Genomic DNA, 21,196 nt, shown 5'->3' with positions numbered 1-21,196 from the left:
GTAATGTGGGGTTCTCGATTAATAACACCAAAGGGGAGAGAATTGGTCAGAGCAATGAAGGTACATAATTTACAGCATATCTCTACTGGTGAGCCAACATATTGGTCGTCAGAGAGAAATAATATTCCCGATACCACTACCAGACTTTTGTGTTACAAAAAATATTGACACCAAAACGTGCGAAGCTAAATCATGCTTCGATCTATCATCTAATCAATCAGCAGTTATTGTAACAGCGAACTCAAATATTCTCAACAAAACAAAACCACCTTCTTTGCATCAACAACTGGTCATTATTTAGAGAGAAATTAGACAGTTTATTATCCCTAAATATACTTCTCAAAACAGAAAGAGATCCAGAAATAGCAGTAATAAATATAACAAAAAATATACAAGAGGCATCATGGTACGCAACACCTAATAGCTCAACATTATAAAAAATTTAATTATATTTGATCTATAATTAAACAAAAAATTACTGAAAAGAGAAAACTGCGAAAAACCTGGCAACGAATCAGGACGGAAGAAAACAAGAGAATATTCAGCAAGGCCACAAAACAGCTGAAAGAGTTAATAAATAAGGAATTCAAAATTATTTAGAATACTTAACGCCAACGGATGATACGGAATATTCTCTCTGAAAAATAACAAAACAGATTTAAAAACCTCAACAACATAATCCACCCATTAAAATTGACCAAAACACCTGGGTTAGGAATGATAAAGATAAAGGAAGGAAGGAAGTTTTCTCTAAACACTTAAAAACAGTATTTAATCCGTACGCGTCTGAAATATTTGCAACAGAAGAAAATAACATACTTAACTTTCTTAGCACTCCGTTTCAAATGGATCTGCCACATGATAAATTTACTGTTAAGGAAGTAAGACAAACAATACTTAAAGAAATTAATGCTAAAAAGTGTTTTAACTTAATTAATGGAAAAATCTTAAAAGGGCTCTCAGGAAAGTGCATCAGATTAATAACATTCATATTTAATGCCATACTAAGACTTAATTACTTTCCTAGCACTTGGAAAGTGGTTCAAATCATTATGATTCTTCAACCTGAGAAAAAAATCAGAAGACGTCTCCTCTTATCGTCGTATAAGCCTGTTACCCGTGATTTGTAAACTTTTTGAAAAAATATACATTAAGAGACTCAAAATAATCGCAGAGGAGAAAAATATTATTCCACTCAAAATAATCGCAGAGGAGAAAAATATTATTCCAGATCATTCCTTTAGAGGTTCGAGAATAAAGTCATTGCGAGTCATCATGATGCCCCATATTACGTGTCCAACAAACTGATTCAGCGCGATATCCCCTTAGAACCCACGATTGTGATTCGAAGTGTTAGTGCGAAGTACTCTGAAAGACTATTAGTGCATTCCAATGCACTCGTCAAACAGTTAAATGTGCGCGATGACAGTGTGTAGGCTCAAACGAAAACTACCATACGAACTAATTAATAGACACAGAATAGAGTCTAGAATAAGTTAGGACAGACTTTAAAATAAGTTAGAATAGTATGTAGAATTAGATTTAGATTATAAGTTATAGAGCAGATCACTTACTGAGGTGATCTTCTACATGTCAGGCTGGTTATATTATATAACGGAAATCATATATTAATACTTATTGCCGACGGGCGGATTGTTGACGTTCTAAGAGTTTCGTGAAAATCTTAATTAACCCCATCCAACGGGAGTGTATATCGAGAAACCCAATGATTAAAAAAAATTAATTCTTGAACTTCATTAATTGTATGTACCTCAGTTGAAAATAAGGCAGCTAATAAGGCCTAATGTACTTGATGAAAAAAAGACACATACTATGATTTTCCCTTGATATTCCATGCAATAATTTTATAGCTATTTCTTTCATTGCTGTTCATTTTTTTTAAATACATACAAAATAGTTTAGAAACAAAATACTCATTTTCTTGGGTTTATTCTATTGGGTCACTACTGAAATACAGGTATAATTATAGTTCAATCTACAGGAAATATTGGCACAGTAGGGTACTGTGTCATGAAATAGGCTTTCATACAGAAATTAATCAACAATAACTAATTATGATAGAACATAGCATGCAGTGAAGGTTTGAATGAAAACGAATTGTAGTTTTTAACCAACTTTAAAAAAAGAGGAGGCTCTTTATTCGAAAGAGTGCACTTCCGCGGTAGTCCCATTGGAACTAAGTCCGGATGAGGCAGTCACAAGGAACGACTTTTTGTTATTGTTCTAGTTTAGTTAGAACATTTGTCCAATTACCTAGGCTAGGTAACGGACCTATTCCTATTTTTCCTCGTACGGGCTGCACTTTTGCTTGGCCTACCCATTTTAATGTTTAATAAAGTAACTGCGTAATTTATTAAGTAAATATCTAACACTAAAAGAGAAAAATACAATATTTTTAACAATAAAATTGAACCGACTTCAAAAAATAAATAAGGATCTCACTAAAAATTAAAAAATAATCAAACTTAAAAAGAAACGTTTTAAAACAAAATATGTACGCACTAATCGTTGTAATAACTTAATAAAAATAAACAAAAACCTTATTTAACCTATCTACTACATGCATTTTATATTCTACTATAGACACAAGATGTATCTTAATATCTACCTAAACCTATTTAGCTATTTACAATTTATTTTAACTACCACCAATTGATGACTTGATCACAATTGATGAAGTCGGTGTCCAGCCCAAATTATATAAAAATAATAATATAATTTTGTAACATATCCACAAAATTATGTTACCAACAAAGCAAATCTAAATTAATATAACTGTTTCGGTTCAGCATGGACTGAATCTCCAAATCATCAAGCACCGATCTGAATTCATAAGGCGCTTTGTGTGGTTGAGTACACTGGGTACGGGAGAAATTCCGATTCGAGCTGGAATAATGGATCCTTCTCTACTCATAATACTAACATGCGGCCGAATGTTGTCATACAAGATAATGACTTTGCGCCTGCTATTGCTCGTCTGACATTTTCTGAGCTAGTATTCTCTTTTTTTTTTGATTTTTTCCCTTGCATGTAAATGTTTGGAAACAGTTAATTCATCATCTCGTTGTCATCGTCAAATCATCATCATAAAATTATCAAAATAATTGATATAATGGAGCAGCATGGAGATAGGTTTCTAAAAGTATTCGATGGGCTTCGACAGCAACGTGAGACATTGAATAAGATGCAATTTTGAGTGTTCCATGATTACCTTTGGTATATATTACACAGTAATATTACGTGTAAAACTTGTTAGAATCTTGTTAGATGTCAAAACCGTCTAACTATGAGCTAAGTTTGTTTAATAGTCGTATAAATTGATACTTCAATACTGATCAAATTATATACAAGCAGCCACTTGCGCTTCGAGATACTTTCTAAACTGCTTGCTTCAGTTCATGATTCTAGAACCATTAAAATAACCTATAATCAAGTAACGATAGTGTATAAGGAATAATAGCTCAAAAAATATGAAAACTTTTATAAAGTTTTAAAGCTTATGGTATGATAAATAATTATAAATAACAGAAAATCCTTAAGAAAGGAATAAAGATTTTGTTGAAAGAGATTGTAGGTAAAATAATATATAGTTAATTAGTGGCAATCAGAAAAACAATGAGAAAATTTAGCAACTATTTTAATGATGGAAATAAAAATTACATATTCAAATACAGGTAAAAATTGGAGTAGAATTAAAATAGGATTGTTAGGTCCACTTTTAAATATATACTGTTTTTTTATGCTGCAAGTCTACGAGGGCTTTTTTCTAGTTAATATTTGCTTCCAATAATAAGGAACCACTAGTTTGTTACGGGCCATTCAGTATACTTTAATACAAACATCCCAACTGATTTAGATCGTTTCAATGTCTTATGGCCTTCAATGGTATTAGTTGGCGGGTCTTCGAGGAATAAGATTTTGAATGTTGGGGATCCGTACATTGCGACCCGCTATTTTATTCTGCCATGTCTGTATTTCACGATACAGAGCATCGCCAGGACATTCAGTTTCTAAAATAATTAAATTATGTTACACTTATTAAAGATAAATTAATTTCATTCTTACAATAGATAACAATTTTTCTTCATTTAAATTTAAGAAAAGCTCATGGCTTTTGTAAAATTAGTTAAACATAGGATTTGCTAGAAATTCATTAATGAGTTTATTTTTCTGTTTACTAGTGTTTACTAAAAAAATTTCCGTACTGTGATATTGTATCAAAGTCAAATATATTTTGTTCGCCAAATTTATAGCTGCTCGAAAACGTTGCGTACTACTCATTTTATATTTTACTATTATTATTTCTTTCATATTCTATTGTTAAATTTTATTCTTTCTAGTGTAACATATAATATTTTACATAAAACATTAATAGAGGGTAAATGATGCGCAACAGATTTTTTAATCAGATTATAATTAATTAATTATTTATTATTAATTGTCTAGAACTGCGTAAAAATTATCATAATAAACCAGGGTTAATAGCATCATCAAACTCAAATAAAAACGTCCTTCATGTACAGACAGACACAACACTAATTATTTTTGCGTACAACGCTTGTCTACATCTTGCGAAATCGATTAAAAATAAATTAAGTGCGCTTTACTTTTTGTCTTACCTATTCACCGTACTCATAGGACATGATCAATTATAAATGTAACATGTTTCTGTCAATAGAACTAAATATATTTACAAGGCACATTCAATTTTACGTATATTGATGTTTTCATTCTAAACTTTACTTTCTCATTATGAGAAAAAATATCTTAATATAAAACGTTTAGCTTTAATTAACCTATCTAAAATTTAAAAGTAACCGATTTGTGAATTACCGAATGCTTTATAACAAAATAATATTTTAATTTTTAGAACAGATTTATTTCAGACTTGAATCTCATAATTTCTACAGAGTATCAACAAAATTGAACAGAAGAGGAAATGGCACATATAATACAATTATCGGAAAATTAACACATAAGACATGAGAAAATGACAAACCAAACATAATGTTAAGTTTCTGTCTATTACATAATGTGACAATAACAAATTCGTATTTCGGTAGATAAAGTAATATAGTTTATCTTTTTGTAATATAGTTTATCTTTTAGCATGTTAGCAACACTGCTTCCAAGTAAAGAATGCGTCGCCTATGTATTTGCTGGGTTTACATGCCTTAGGAACAAGTCTTAAGTATATGTTATAGTTCCTTTGCTTTGTTCTACGATGGTTAAAACAGGTGATCGCATGCTAATATTATAACGATGGTGAAACATCATCGGCGAAGAGGAATAGTGGGCGACGAACATTAAAAAGATTGCGGCCAGACAACATAAAACTACTGCTGCAAAAGTTACAGCTAAACTCAACACTCATTTGAGTAATAATGTTTTGACAAAAACAGTACGGCACGAGCTCCACAAAGCACAAAGCATTCATGGAAGGGCCCAACAATCATAAAAGTTGAATACGTTTGCAAGAAGTGCCCGAGTTTATGTATAGAGAACCTCAAAAAAAACCTACGGTCTGCACTGTCTGCTTCTTAAAGTCAAGCCTAGAGGGAGGGATATTCAGGTGGTCCTCTCATTCACACTGCTGGCCGGTATATTGGCGATTGAATATCTCGACATCCTCAATAATGTGAAGTTCTTACTAAACACTGCCATGTTGCAAAATGATAATGCGTCCATGCTCACAGCCAAAAAGTTCAGCCTTGGTTTGAGGAGTATAAGAATATCATCAAATATCTTCCCTGGCTAGCACAATCGCCAGACCTCAACATAATCAAAGCGTTATGGGCAGTTTTCTAGACAGTGAGGACTAGATTTCTATTTCCAACATCATTGAAACAATTGGCGGATGCTCTGGTAAAATAATGGGACAAAATTCCGTTGGAAACTAGTCAAACAGTAATCCATATGCTCAAGACCTTATTAATAAATAAATATTGTGTATATGTCAACTGTTGATATTACTTTATCCTTCCTATGCAGATTATATATTAGTAGAGGGAGAAAATAGAAGAAGAAAATAAGAAAATATGGATACAATTTGGAGATATAGTGGATTTAAATAGGGTAGAAAACCAGGTTTTTTTAAACATTTTAAAAACTCGTACAAGAAAAAACTCATATAATTATATGAAAGATAAGAGACCAGACATAATAACTGACGATGAGAAAATAATAGAGAGGTGGAAGAGGTGGACTTTCTGGAATTGTTTTGTATGCGGAAGTCGACATACGAAAAAAATATATCGATCAATAAGATAGAAGAATGATGGCACAGGAAACTGAAGAACGAAAAAAAACCTGACAAAAAATATTTCTGGAAATATTTTCGAATATGAGACAAAAAATATCTGGGATATCATTGGAACATTTGAAGTGAGAATTCAATTGTGAGAAGAAGAATGAACTTCGCAAATGTTACTCATTGTCACAGTATTTAAAAGCGGTCACAAAAGGGACTGCAATAACATACAATAATTTACGAACATATAATAGATAACCGATTGAAATCACTAATAGACAATTCAGTGATGGAATCGCAGAGCGGCAAAGGATTTTACTGAACTTCATAGCAACATAGAAATAATAAAGAAATATTATATAGAAAAGACAGGATTGTACATAGGGTTCAAAAATGTTAAAAAATTGAAATGTTGGAAGAAACTTTTGGTGGATGATGTACTGAAAACTGGTGGTTCCGGCCACAGTACTAAGATAATTGGAAACTAAAACAAAAATGGAAATATATAAAACAATATATAGAAGAGTGAGAAAATTGATAGGTTGAGAAACACATCAGACACATTGTAGCTAGTATGTTCACTTACAGTGTATGTTAGACATATTCAGAGAGTTTGTAAAACGAGGACGAAAAGATAACAGTAAGAATAGTGCAGAAAAGAGGAATAATTCTGTTGAAGAAATAACAGATACCAAATCACTCACACCTATACCACTTACTGGTTCAAAAGGTGTTTTGGTAGTGATTATAAATGATTATTAAATATCATTAAAAAACAATGAATGACGGTATTAATGACTACAATATTTGTATAGACATTTTATACTTACGTCCCACGTCTCTATGCCCAATCAGTTTATAATCTTCTGTAATATAACCTTCTCTTATTCCTATGAGAATTAACTGATTAACTGTAATGAGTTGACTAAGTGGTAGTGTTTCGTCTGAAATAAGATATATATGTTTAATATTTGATTTACAAAGCTTTATAAATTTAAATTTTTTGCTATTTATAGTTATAGAAAAATATATAATTTAATATCTTAGCAATTAGCTTGCACTATATAATTTGTATGATAAGTTAAAGATAAATAAAACATGATACACAGTCTTTACATATGCAGAGATTTTCAATAAGGATGCGTTGATGTTGATTAAACAAGTTGTGTGTGAGGTTATCGGAGGAAAAAGGCGATTTATTTAAAGGTAATTATGTATGCAATAGAATGGTAACTTTAAAGACAGTGGTTTCAACTTATTGACATATACCGACTTAGAAAACTGTACATAGAAAGCCTAACGGAACTTCTCAATTTTAAAATCTCCAAATATTAACTAAATAACCATTTTGCTAGTATTTTTTTAGCATATACGGGTACAATTTGTAATTAGAGTACAATGTTTAACATGTTTGAATCAGCTTTAGATAACAGTTTCAACATTTACATAACATATAATTATCTGAAAATAATTAACATTTTAAACAGATACAAACACATATCCAATAGTTTAGTTTGTCCAACAATTCATTAACATCATATTCTTCAAGTTTTTAAGATTTTATGGTATTCATTTCTGTCCCTTTTGGGAGTGTAACAGTGTTCAAGTACACTATACAGAAAAATCTTTAGCTTAATGAACATCGGTTTAGTGAACATCAATGATTTTTGAGTATTTAGTAATTATTTATGTTAAATAAATACTTTAGAAGAAATGAAAATCCCCGGCCTAAGCAAGAACACTAAGCAGAGACAGATAAAAAGGAAATGAATTTATACATGGAGCAATAGAGAGCAAGCAAGGTCTTCTGTAACATTAAGTTCTCGATTAGAATCTAAAATAGATTCATGAGATAAAAATATAAATAAATTGACTGGGTGCACGAAATCAAACGCTGTCGGAATGACAAACTATGATTTAGCGCTTCGTTTAGAGCAAAACTGGACATATAAATTAACTTGAAGGAAGGACGCAGTGTGGCAGCTTATAAATTTTATGTTGGACTTATTCCAACTTATCGGATTTGTAGCTAATGGAAACAGAGGTGATATATTATATATGGCTGATGCGATTTTTTGCATTTTCTCTACTTTTAACATTAAACCCAAACGGAAGAATTTTGCAAAGCTTTTATACAAACGTTTTCAAAACAATCCTATTGGTTTTTTGATATATTATATTCATTATATCTGGATTTAGCCATGATATCGAATATCGAAATTATTACGTTTTTTACAAGTTTTTGTGTACCTGTTGTTGATTCTGAAAACAGACAAGAATGTTTTACTGTCAGTAACCGCTTTCTTCATTGTTTTGTATAGATGTTCATGTTATGGCATTGTTTTTTAAGTGATTCTCTGAATTTGGTATTTTTATATTTTTTCAGTATGTTGTTGTTGTTCGGGATGGCTACATCAATTAATCTTACACTTTCTTCTTTCTGGTAATCGCTTTGATTAGTCTTTTGTTTAACTCGTTGATTTGTGAGCTTTGTATGGTCCAAATAAATTTTTTATTCGTGGTTTTCTAAAATAGGCTTTCTTTACTGGACCAAGTTCACGCTTATGCACGAGTTTCTCGCCGCTTCTTATATTCGTTTGATATGAATATCTGCCAGGCCCTTGTAATATGTTGTATAGTTTCATTACTTTAGCATCCATATCAACATTTTTCAACCTATATTTCAATATTTTTTTTACCTATATATTTTAGTTCGTTCCTGGTCAGGACGAATTGATCTTCTATGGTCAGTTTTATTCCGACTCTTAATGTATTATTCCAAGGTACCAACAGACACGTCACGCTGTCTACATTATCCTTGCCATTCTTAATTAAACTAAACTTTCTTTCTTTTTCTTTTCTAAACTATGTTTTAGACGTAACGAGGTAAAGTTATCCATTTGGTATATACCGGCATAGCAGTGATTTGGATTTTTTAATATATATATATATATATATATATATATATATATATATATATATATATATATATATACATATATATATATATATATATATATACATATATATATATATATATATATATATATATATATATATATATATATATATACTATATATACTATATATATATATATATATATATATATATATATATATATATATAGCTTTACAAAGGTTTTTACTCTTGATCTGCCTCATTCTATCTAAAGAAGGATATATAAAATTACTAACGGTTTTACTACTTTAGATTAGCTGACATAAAATACAATTAAATACGGAGAAGACGTGAGAAATGGCAAGCAAAATGCTAAATATCTGTGTTTAAAAAATATTTTTTTATTAATCTCCTCAAACATCAACAATTTGCCCATGGGCAATAAGGATTATTATATGATTTCAGTTTTATAATATAACTATCCCGACATGTAGTAGATCACTTCAGTAAGTGATCAATCATCAATTTGCGTTTGAGCCTATGCACTTCACTATCATCTCGCAAATTTAACTTTTTGGCTAGTGCATTGGGATGCCGTAATAGCCTTTCAAAGTACTTCGCGCTAACACTCCGAATCACCCTCGTTATGGGTTCTATGGGGATATCACGCTGAATCAGTTTGTTGGACACGTAATATGGGGCATCGACCATGACTCGCAACACTTTATTCTGGAATCTCTGCAGAATATCTATGTTAGATTTGCTACAATTCAAAAAAAGTAGTACCCCACAATTCAATACCATAGGTCCAAATGTATTGACTTATACAGAAAAACCTTATTATCTATTGATAATTTAGATTTACGCCTTATCAGCCAATACATTTGGTTTAGTTTACACAGGAGGGACATGTTCTTCTACAAAGGGTGAATGTCACATGGGTAGATTTTGTCTCATTTGCTTTGATACGCCACGTTTTCAATCACAATTCGACTTTGTTAAGATGAAGTTGGAGGTTTCTTGTGGCTGATATTGGATCCTCGTGTGGTGATAAAACCGCTGTATCGTCAGTATATGTTGCAACATTAGTGTTTCTTGAGGTCGGTAGGTCAGCTGTATACATAAGATATAACAATGGGCGAAGAACACTGCCCTGCGGAACACAGAATTTATTTAGTGTAGGTTAGTATATTCGTCATCCTGTTTGAGAATAAAATGTCTGTCTGTGAGGTACGATTTCAGCAGTTGAAAGTGCGTATGGGGCAAAAGCTTTTTCAATTTAACATGCAGTCCAGTGTGCCATACCTTGTCGAAGGCCTGAGGAATATCGAGAAATGCAGCGGAGCAATATTTTTTATCGTTCAAGTTTTTGTTAATTTGGTTGAATAATCTATGTATTTGTTCTGTTGTTCCGTGTTTATTACGGTAGCCAAATTGATGGTCTGGAATAATATTTCTCTCCTCCGCGATTAATTTAAGTCTCTTAATGTATAATTTTTCGAATAGTTTAGAGAGATCACAGGTAACAGGCTTATAGAACGACAAGAGGAGACGTCTTCTAATTTTTCCCAGCTTTAAGAATCATAATGATTTGAGGCACTTTTCAAGTGCTAGGAAAATAATTAAGTCTTAGCATGACATTAAATATGAATATTATTATTTTGATGCACTTTCCTGACATGCCTTTTAAGATTCTTCCAGTTATTAGGTCAAAACCAGGAGCTTTTTAGAATTAATTTATGTATTGTTTGTTTTACTTGTTTAACAGTAAATTTATCATATAGCAGATCTATTTGAATCGCAGTAAGGAAGTCAACTATGTTATTTTCAATGTTCCATTCGTGCATTTCAGGGGTTTCAGTTATTAGCAATTGATCGTTATTTCGAATAGCGGGTGATTCAATTGATAAATCGACAGGAAAATGTTGTGGATTAGCCATTATGTATTGAAATAAACCGTACCGATCACTTGATAGTTATTAAATGTTTAATTTAATTTTTTTACGCACGTCATATTTTGCTCCCTCGATTTACCTTTCCTAAAATAAAAACCATGAACAGAACAACAATATTTGATAATAACAAATTTGTATTTAAGTCATAATAAAATCTATCAAAAAGCAAGGCAATTTAAAAGCAGAAATGAAAAACCCCAACCCCATCATAGATTGATAAAAATAATAGATAAATGTAATTCAAATTGCATTCTGGTGTCATTCGAAGCATGTTCAATTGTTTTCAACTATTTCTTTCGTCAAAAATATTGTGTTACTTTTAGATCGTCTATTTAAAATAGATCATTTAATAAAATAAATTTAATTTAATAAAATAAAATTATTTGTTATTGTTTTTAGTGCTGAATTCATATTTTCTTTAGTTGATAGAGGGTGGATTAAAAAATGCATCTCAATACAGAACCAAAACGGACTTAGTGAACCTCCTTGAAAAATATCTTTCTTAATTTGAAATATATCTATCACTATTAATTTTGTAAAAATATCAAAAATATTGATATATAAAAAATCACCAAATCAATCTGACATTTGATATCTCAATAACCTAATATTAAATGTAATTCATTTTCATTTCATTTGATCAATGTAAGCCATATATAAATTACGATGTTTATATTTGATATGATTTAATATTTTTCACATTAAAATTATTAATAGATTCAATGTAATTTCTACCAGAGCCTGGCTAAAATATTGTTAAACATGTCATCAGGTTTGTTTCTATGATCATTAACTGTTGTAACTCACAACATGAAATAGATAAAGCAGGAGTTCAAAAGGCAGGAAGAAAAGGTGACATCTACTGCTGAGTTATTTAGCCAAATCGGTCAAGCTACGTTTCTAAAATGTGCGTTTAGAGGATATATTATAATAAATACTAAAATCCCCCTCTTTCGAACGCTTATTTTTCTAATTATTCTGTTTGGTTCCAAGATTTGCCAGTGTGACATTTATAAGCTTATGGTTTTTGCTTATGCCATGCTTGAGGCAAATTCTGCATGTTTCTGCATGTTTCGCAGATTATTCGAGAGACGCAGATTACAGTGGTTTGGATATGCCTACAGACTGACACACTGATGGTGAAATCGATATTACGGGCAGAAGGCGCAGCGAATAGCGAATTTCCCTCCCTATATCCATAACGCATTAACCTTATTCCCTAACCTGTATTCTCGCTCATTTTCCGTCGACCATGTGACACTTAACAATTTCTGCAATTTTATTTCGACCAATAAGTGTGCAAATTAAAGCGAATAATCGTATATTCCAGAGGTGGCCAAAGGGCGTTTACAAGGCCAATTTTTGTCGATCGCGATTGTAGAAGACAAAACATTCTAGCAATAGTTTAATGCATCCTGCGAATTTGCTAAAGTCAATTGAATTTATAGCCTTAAGTCAAAATGAAGATGAATTCCCAACTTTGTTGAGCTATTGCTTCATAACTCGCCAGCAAGTGTTAGCTATTAAGAGACTAAATACAAAAGTGGTAATGAACATAGCGTTTAAAGTTGTTAATTCAATTTGAAAAGGTTCCAACTGCAACTCGATGAACGATACCCTGAATTGTTATTAATACATACATGTTACCGATTGTTGTTACTACATATGCATGTCAAATGGCTAAGCAGAGGTAAATTCCTACTAAGGTTTCGTGATTTATTCAAATTATAGATTGATTGATAAGGTGGAAACTGAAATACTGAGACTTTACTTAGTTACTTAGCATTTCTTAATTATTTTCACCCAATATTAAGTAATTTAAATTTAAGATTACAAAAAGAATAGAATATCTGCAACAAAATGATCTGAATTATTTTCCAAATACGGCGGATAACCTACAAAAACATAAAAATATGAATTATAATATCTACAAATATGTTGCGGTAATCCAAAAAGTAATTGAAGATTTTAAGGTAGAATTCCAGGATTTTGAAGAAAAATAGTCTTATCCAATAGTTTAATTTTATCTCTGGAATTTTTATTTCAATTGATTTCGACTCCGAATATATACAAATACTTGCATAAATAAAGATCGCTTAAAAATGTAGAGGTGAAGTTCTATTTTCTGTTGTATTTACAACAGGCCAATAAGTCCATTGAAGTCTAGCGCAGCCTCCAGCTCTAGTTGTACAAAGTTACTTTTAATTATCAGGGTAAGTGTGCGTATTTTGAGATCTCTGAGGTTACTATAGTAAACTTACTTGACCAGTCTCCTATTAAAGTAATCCCAATACTTTTATCATTGTATTTGGGTGTATGGGCCCCAACAGAAGTCCAGCCTCTACCGACATATATTCTGTTGTCACCACCTACAGCAAAGTTGTAGCCTATGTCATTCCAGCTTCTGTTCAACTAGAAAATAATACCAACTTTTACATATTAGCTTTTAATTATTAAATATAACAGGAAATTAAATCCACGTTTTTAAAATTGAAAATGTATATCTGTTCCTAAATAGTGTATAATTAAGCACTGTGATTCAATTTGTTTTCAAACGAATTTTTCTTCTAGCATTTGAGTTATTATCTGAAAGACATTAGACAATATTATTAGAAATGGACAGGTTGGCAGTTGATCAATCAAGTGTTTCCAGACTTTTATACGCAATTAAGTAAATTTTAAAGGGCTGACAGTGCAATTTTGAATTGTTTCAACATCGCGATTTCTTTGCTTGTCAGGCAATAAATAAAGTTTTCTGTTGTGTATTGTAAGTAGAAATAAAAAGTGTCCAAGAGAACTATCCATATCAACACAGAATCACATTATTTATGGCCTTAAAGTTTTGCAATACTCGGCTCTATCTTTCAACAGTTCTGAAGGATACATTGGTGCCGTTCGAATGGGAAGTTCTGCCGTAACCAGCGTACCAGATATAGTGCTTTCAGATTACCATTTGTTCAGATCGATGCTTTATGGGTTGGCTGGTATGAATTCGAATTGTAGGAGAAGTCCGAAAATGGATGAATGATTGGATCACTGTCAAATCAATATTGTTCTTTTGACACGGTGTTGTCATGTTGCCAGAAAGATGATCAGAATACATGCAAATACCTAATATTTTTCCCAAGTGTTTTTCCTTCTTTAAAGCCTTCTAAAAATTATGTTTTCAGAAGATCTTCAAAATAGGCATCTATTTTAATGTTTTTAAGCTATTTTTTATTGTGAAAGTCACCGGCAGTCACGTTCGATGAATAAGGTGGATGTTGTAGTTATTAGAATTTTAATACCACGATTTTATGTATTGCCTTGATGCAAAAAGATCTTTTTCTTTGACAACGGGGAGTTTGTTTTGTGTTTATTTGCTCAATCGGTGCAATAACAATACATAAAATCCTCCAGTTATTCTTCTTCCACTGATATTAAGCAGTCCCTCGTGGAAATTCGTCCATTCATTGCAACATTAATACAGGTTTAGGATTTATTCATGAGGTATTTTATTTTCCATATAAAAATACGTATCAACGGTGATCAGATTTTTGAATGATAATCTACATTAAGGACAAGTTATTTTGATTAATGTCATGGCATGACAGACACGGTTCCAAAAATAAGAAAGTAGATACCACATTATTTTTTAGAAATAATCGTAGATACATTGTTAAACTTTGTTAAAAATGTGTTTAAAAAAGAATTTCTGATGAGAAAAATACGTGATTTTAAAACGAATCACAAATTGCAATGGACAATAAATTCGACGTCGCAATGACCTAAATACACTACTATTTTGGATGGACTATATATGCAGAATTTTAAATTCTACGATTAAGTTCAAATAGTGAACAAAGTCAACAAATAAAATAATATTCTAGCACAGAAAGAAAAGAAAAATTTAATTTTTAATAAAATATTTTAACATTGATTACCTTTTGAATGAAATAATGAATTTTAAATTAAATTATATTCATTAGTTTACCTGGTGAAAGTCTTGCATCCACTGCATTTTTTTAATACAGTCATTTTTGGTGTAGCAAGCTTCTGGTTTATATGTATGGTGAATAACAACATAAGGTACTGGTGTTTGCATAATTCCAATTTCTGATGGCGGTCGAGCATCCCAATCATCTCTCGAAACAAATTCAGGTCCCCTGCATTTCAAACAGTTTATACCTGAAAAAACAAGGGAAAGTATTATGTTTAAAAACAATATCAACGTTCCTGTTAAATTATTCTCCCGATTTACTTTAAATTTCAATAGGGTACAAAAGTTGCTTTACGTACTTTATGCAAAATATAAATGTAAAATTCGATGCTGAATAACCGTTCCAGTTATGCGAGTAACTAAGGTAAATAAGAGTGGGTGTCTTCTTGTAGGTAGTCTTAATGCCTAATACCGTGGTTCGGAGCCCATGTTAAGCAGTATATAGCTGTTATATGAAGAATCGTTTATAAATATCTATCATTTTATAACAATTTTGAAAAGAAAAAAGTAAAAATAAAACTATATGTAATTATATATCAACTTAAAATTAATAACAAATAATTACAACAACAAACCGAACTCATAGTTCTTGTAAATTATTCGTATACTTCAAGAGTATAATATATATTCTCGAATTCACAAATTAACTTAAAATTCCAGTTGAAACTCAAGTTCAAATTTAATTAAGTTTACTGTCCATTATTTTAAGTTTATATATTATGTCCAAGTTATTTAACCTTTTATATATTTTATATAAGTATTATAATATTATTATAATTTATTTATCCATATAAAAATACAAGCATCCATTTATCTTTAAAATCACTCAATAATATATCTTGCACGAAACTAAAAATACCTTCATTGTTTCCTCATCGAATCTCTTCGATATGCAAAAACAGCATGGAAATGCCTCTCTCAACTAATTCAATAAAAGCAAGGATTGCAATTCAAATCGGTATGCATTAAGCCTGTGCCGAAAATATTACCAGAAGCTAAAATTGTGTTGTATATTATACGTCTTTGAGTCAATAAATCTAGTCTTCTAGTTTCAAATTGCCACTGCTTAAATCAGCTCGGGTTTCATCTAATATAGCATCCATTGAATTTTAGCTAGTTTGGCTGCAATTGTGTTTTTATCTGATTTGAAGAAATTTTACCTCTCACCCTTTGGTACACTATTATGAATTCCAAATCGATTATGCTCAAATTTAGAAGTGGCGAATAGGAATACCCAACCTTAAAAATCTTCACGTGAAACTTTCTTGATATGCTTGATTGATTTTAATGCTGTGACTATCTGATCAACGAACTGTGATTTTGATGAGATATACTCACATAAAATACATATATTAATTTGCACTTTTACTTTCAACAATTTTGAATGAATGAATTCAATTTTTAAAATTAAATTAAAATACGCACCTGATTCCATCCATCGTCCTCATATGTCTGTTTAGATTAAAATTGTTATATAAGCTTTTTAGACAATATTCACAAATCCATGATTTATCGATTACTGCTTACCATTTATAATCAAAATAAGAACAGTACAAATAAACAATAAAGCTCTTAATCTTAAAAAAAAACAGGGCTACTACCAGTACCAAGGTCAAATCCAAAATGGCTATTGTAGTTCGTTCAATCTCTCGATTGCTTGTAAAGGCAACGTCACAAAATCAAGCGGTAACTATCAAAGTTTTCCTAATAGCGGTTAGGATTCTCTAGAAATAGTTACTACTATAGATACATCCTGATTGTCAACGTAAGGAGAAGAAAATATTTAAAAGGAACGGGTCTGGATTATTGGAATGTTCAAAGTAAAAAAAATAATTTCACAATATATATACGAATATCTAAGCATGCATATACTGCAAAACTAGTTTTATAATAATTTCATTTATGTAAACAGTAGTTTCACTAAAAAGCGTTTTCGGAATTGAATTTTGAATAATCATAATATCTTTGATAGAGATTCTGTTTTCTGCAATTCATGTTGATTTCAATATTTCTGCAAGGTATTATCATTTCTGCACACAATTTTTCTTTTTTCGTCATTTGCTCTACTTCTACAAAATTTGAATATACATTATTTATGTGAAGGAGGCTTTTGGTTTACTGGGCATGTCGAAAAACTCAAGTGAAGCATTAGTGAGTGTTTATTTATATATTTTATAACTCAATAAATGTACATATCTTATTTCTACTAAAGACGCAAATGCGATCAAGTTAGAAAAAGAAATATTTTTAAATAGTAATATTTTGCTTTTTTATGTCTAAAAGGGAAAAAATAGAAGGGCTTATCAAAATTTGTATGCCGGTTATGACGAGATTAATATAACACTAGTGTCAGAGTTGATTTGCTCGTTTTCATTTAGGAAAATTTGATATCGCTCTTCTCTCTTTTGAAATGTTTATGATGAAGTTCTTAGACATATCGAGATAGATCGACATATTTTATCTCGCGATATCGTTACAGAAATAAACATTCATTATAAAGTAGTTTTGTGCCACCATAAGACTGAATACCAAGGTAACATTCGATACTTTTTTCAAACAAATTATCAGGAGCAATGAAAAGTGGATCACGTACCTTTACAAGCGGTTATAATGTTTTGATGAAATTTCTAGAAAATGTTGGTGGTAATCATCAATTTGATTCCCTACTGTCAACAAGTAAAATAATTTGAAGTAGACGGTTCAAAACACAAAACAAAAAAGACAAAAGGGACCTGTGAAGATGATTTGACTGAATGATTTAATTCTTTTCGCTCAGAAATTGTACAGTGATTTAATTAAGGTTTTACCAGAAAAGTGTCAAAATTTGTATATAAGTAAATTTGTCTTGAAAAATCAAAAACCTAAAATTCCTTTTTCCTCATTCAATATATTATTGCTTTTTAAGGAATTTTTCAAAAATGGAAAAAAGTCGGACACAATATTTTAGAACACCGAACGACAATCGAGCTACATAATCGTACCTTAGAGCTGTGGAGTTTACGATAACAGTGCTTTTGGTACTGCATCCTATCCTATAGGGAACAAATGATCGATAATTAATTTGTTATATTGTTGGTGCCGACGTTATGAAATATGTGAGTCTTGGATCTCGTGATTTCTACCCTAATGATGTTGCTTGGGTAGCATCGCAAGTTTGAAGATACGAAATCGGTAACTAGCTAGGATTTACCAAATTATCTATTTCTAGTGTAAAACCGTCAAAAACTTGGAAGATGATGCTTATATGTGTTAGTCGAATATAATTATGTCAACGCGTATCTTTCATTCATTATGCTGCGACAAAAAAGGATTCGTTGTAGAAAATTGTGATGGACGATAACTTGATCTATCCGACTTATATGAAGTTCCCAAACGTAAATAGTCATGGATAGATCACTACCAAAAGAGACTTAAAGAAACGAGCGTACCAGGTGCCAACTACCGCTTGGAAAATTTTAAGTGTTTGTCAACTTGAAGATGTTCCCATTAATGGAACCTATCTTGATAGATAAATAATAAAAATTCTAATTAATGGCGCAATATGATATTGAATTGAATTGAATGAATTTAAAAAAATATTCAAAAAGATTAAGTTTCTTCTTTTTACTATTTTTTACAGGTAACGAATTTTGTTGATTTTAATAATATCTAATTATTTTGATTTAATAATATTAATAATATTATTTCTGCTTCAGAATCTATTACTATCTATATAATCATGAAATAAGGTTATGATTGAATAACTTGATTACAATAATAAGAAATTAAGTTGAAAATAATAATACATTTGGTATTAGATACTTTGTTTCTGAACTTTTAAACAGATCAAGTTATAAAATATGTAAGGGTTTTAAACACGAAAACTTTTAATTTACTTTACTTAATATTTACTTTTAGAAGAGGCTACTTGTTGAATGGTGATATAAAACGAACCTTATCTCTACGACGTCTATTTTTAGATATCTCACTCATTACACCATTCATTCTTACGAGTCGCCACCAGAGCCGTATTAGTTGCGCGTTATAACACATACATAACAATATAGATCGAATTAAGTCTAGTTTCGATAACTCTTTTTTTAAGTATAAATAAATCCAAAAATTCATTTAAATTACATTGTTCATCTATTATGTAATTTCCTATAAGTATATGGTGTTATATCTGTAAATATAAAATAACATTATAAAGTAAAACGTTTTTTAATGCTGCATCATAAATTTTGTTCTGGTTGTATACTGGTGCGGATGGTACGATGGTGACCACTATTGATAAGTGACTCATTGCTACTCATTGTGAGCAAGAGATTTGTGACTACAGATTTATATTCTTAAATAGATTTTTTGAAACTTGACATCCCTTTTATACATTGATCAAGTTTCAACAACATATATTTTTGTTCATCGATATATCGATTATATATCAATAATTTAACTGGCTAGTCTAGCAGCCATAGGATCTTAGCCATACTGGGGTGATTATTCGTTTTTGGATTGTGTACTATTGCCTAGAGACATTTACCTCTACATTGAAAACATAACCACACTATCCCACACTGTACAATAACATCAAATGTAAATCTTTTTTTGTGTTGTTACAAAATAATTTTAGTTAGTAAATGAATATTTTGGCAGCTCTGTCAAATAGATTTTGCATCTGTATTTCAAAATTTTTAACATAAAATGTTTTGTAGGTTTGCCATCCATATAATTTTGATTTGTGTTAGCAATAATGGACCTAATTTCAATAATGCTATTCTCACAGTTCTCAAATAGAGATTGTGCTATTATTAGGTACTCTTTGGAGGGTACTTTTTATTACTTGCATTAATTTTTTTATTGTTATGCTGTTACTATTTTTACTATGTTTTATTCAATATTCTTCCACATTTAATGGGTAGAATTATAGTATTCTTTTTAAAATTATTATTTCATTTACAGTCACACAATACAGTCACTATTGAAAAATCGATTCTGGACGAATTTACGTTATTTGCCTTGATGAGTTCTAGTTAAATTCTTTCGTTTATCTTTTCTTTCCATTGAATAAAAGTTGGAAACGTTGGGATGCGGAAATGATGGATAGGAGACGGTAATGTCAATGACGTCAATGTTTCGTAGCGCTTCTCATTGATGTTTGAAATAGCGAATTTTGAAATTTTGTGTTTATGTTTCTGATAAAATCTTAGTAATCCTGCTTTTAATTTTGAAGTAAATGTATTTTTAATCATCTCTTTATAGTATATAAATCAATATTTCTGTGACTGTTTTTACAGATATCTAACCAATTGTATTAAATTATGTTTATATGGAAAAAACACGGGAGGGCGGGGGCATTATCTCGTTCCAATTCGAAGTAACTGATTAGAGACCAGTCTGTTTCTGACTATTTATTGGCTTCAGAGTTTTATCAGAGTAATCACAAATATTAAGCAGAAATTTGAAATTTATCATAACAAAACAGCGCCAAAACAACGTTTGCTGGTTTATAATCTCCACTATAACCTCTAATTATTATAACTAATATTTTGAATAATTTTACAGACATTTGACAAAGAGGCGAATTTTATATGCTGACTAGGTCGCAACAGACAGCATTGTGTCTCTTTTTAACTAAAATAAAATGTCAAGAAAAATACTGCCCGATTTTAAAACGAAATTACAAACTTGAAGCCAATACCATGAAGACATCGTAATTGTGTGAGTTCATTGTTATTTTTGATAGATATTTAAGTATTCGTGATACATATCTAGAGTATAAAACAGTCCATAACTATAGCTTTAACTCACCTATACATAACGCTAAAACTATTATAAAGCAATACAACATGGTAGTGGCTTTATTAATATTTTAACAAAACACTGATAACTTGCTTTAAAATATATACATTGTTGAATTTTTAGCGAGCGATTAGATTAGACTAGACTTAATGTAGTAATGTTAGTGATAACGTGATATTTATCGAAATATTTTTTTTATCTGTTTATTGATAATATGTAATTCAATTCACTGATATTGCAAACGTACTCTGATTATTTTTTTCGTGTACTGTGATTATTTTTTTGCTTTAAAAAGGCCATTTATTAAGTCAAAA

At 30.6% G+C, this 21,196-nt stretch overlaps 2 protein-coding genes across 3 annotated transcripts in view; one reads left to right on the top strand and one right to left on the bottom strand.

Annotated features, from left to right (window-relative positions):
• LOC143193280 (trichoplein keratin filament-binding protein) overlaps nt 1–21,196 on the top strand; it is a 138,244-nt gene that overhangs the window by 45,300 nt on the left and 71,748 nt on the right. The window lies entirely within an intron of this gene.
• Nucleotides 3,778–21,047, bottom strand: LOC143193284 (peptidoglycan-recognition protein LB-like). Its single transcript, XM_076399405.1, has 5 exons — nt 20,892–21,047; nt 15,099–15,292; nt 13,387–13,537; nt 7,102–7,215; nt 3,778–4,031 (listed from the first exon to the last, which is right to left on the bottom strand). Exons 1-5 carry the CDS (start codon nt 20,929–20,931, stop codon nt 3,910–3,912), a joined length of 621 nt encoding a protein of 206 aa, XP_076255520.1. The 5' UTR covers nt 20,932–21,047; the 3' UTR covers nt 3,778–3,909.

Source organism: Rhynchophorus ferrugineus, unplaced genomic scaffold (assembly GCF_030347505.1).
Source record: "Rhynchophorus ferrugineus isolate W39M unplaced genomic scaffold, kcgeb_rfMv2 rfM3, whole genome shotgun sequence".
In the NCBI taxonomy this organism is placed as follows: domain Eukaryota; kingdom Metazoa; phylum Arthropoda; class Insecta; order Coleoptera; family Curculionidae; genus Rhynchophorus; species Rhynchophorus ferrugineus.
This window is presented reverse-complemented; position numbering and strand designations above follow the sequence as displayed.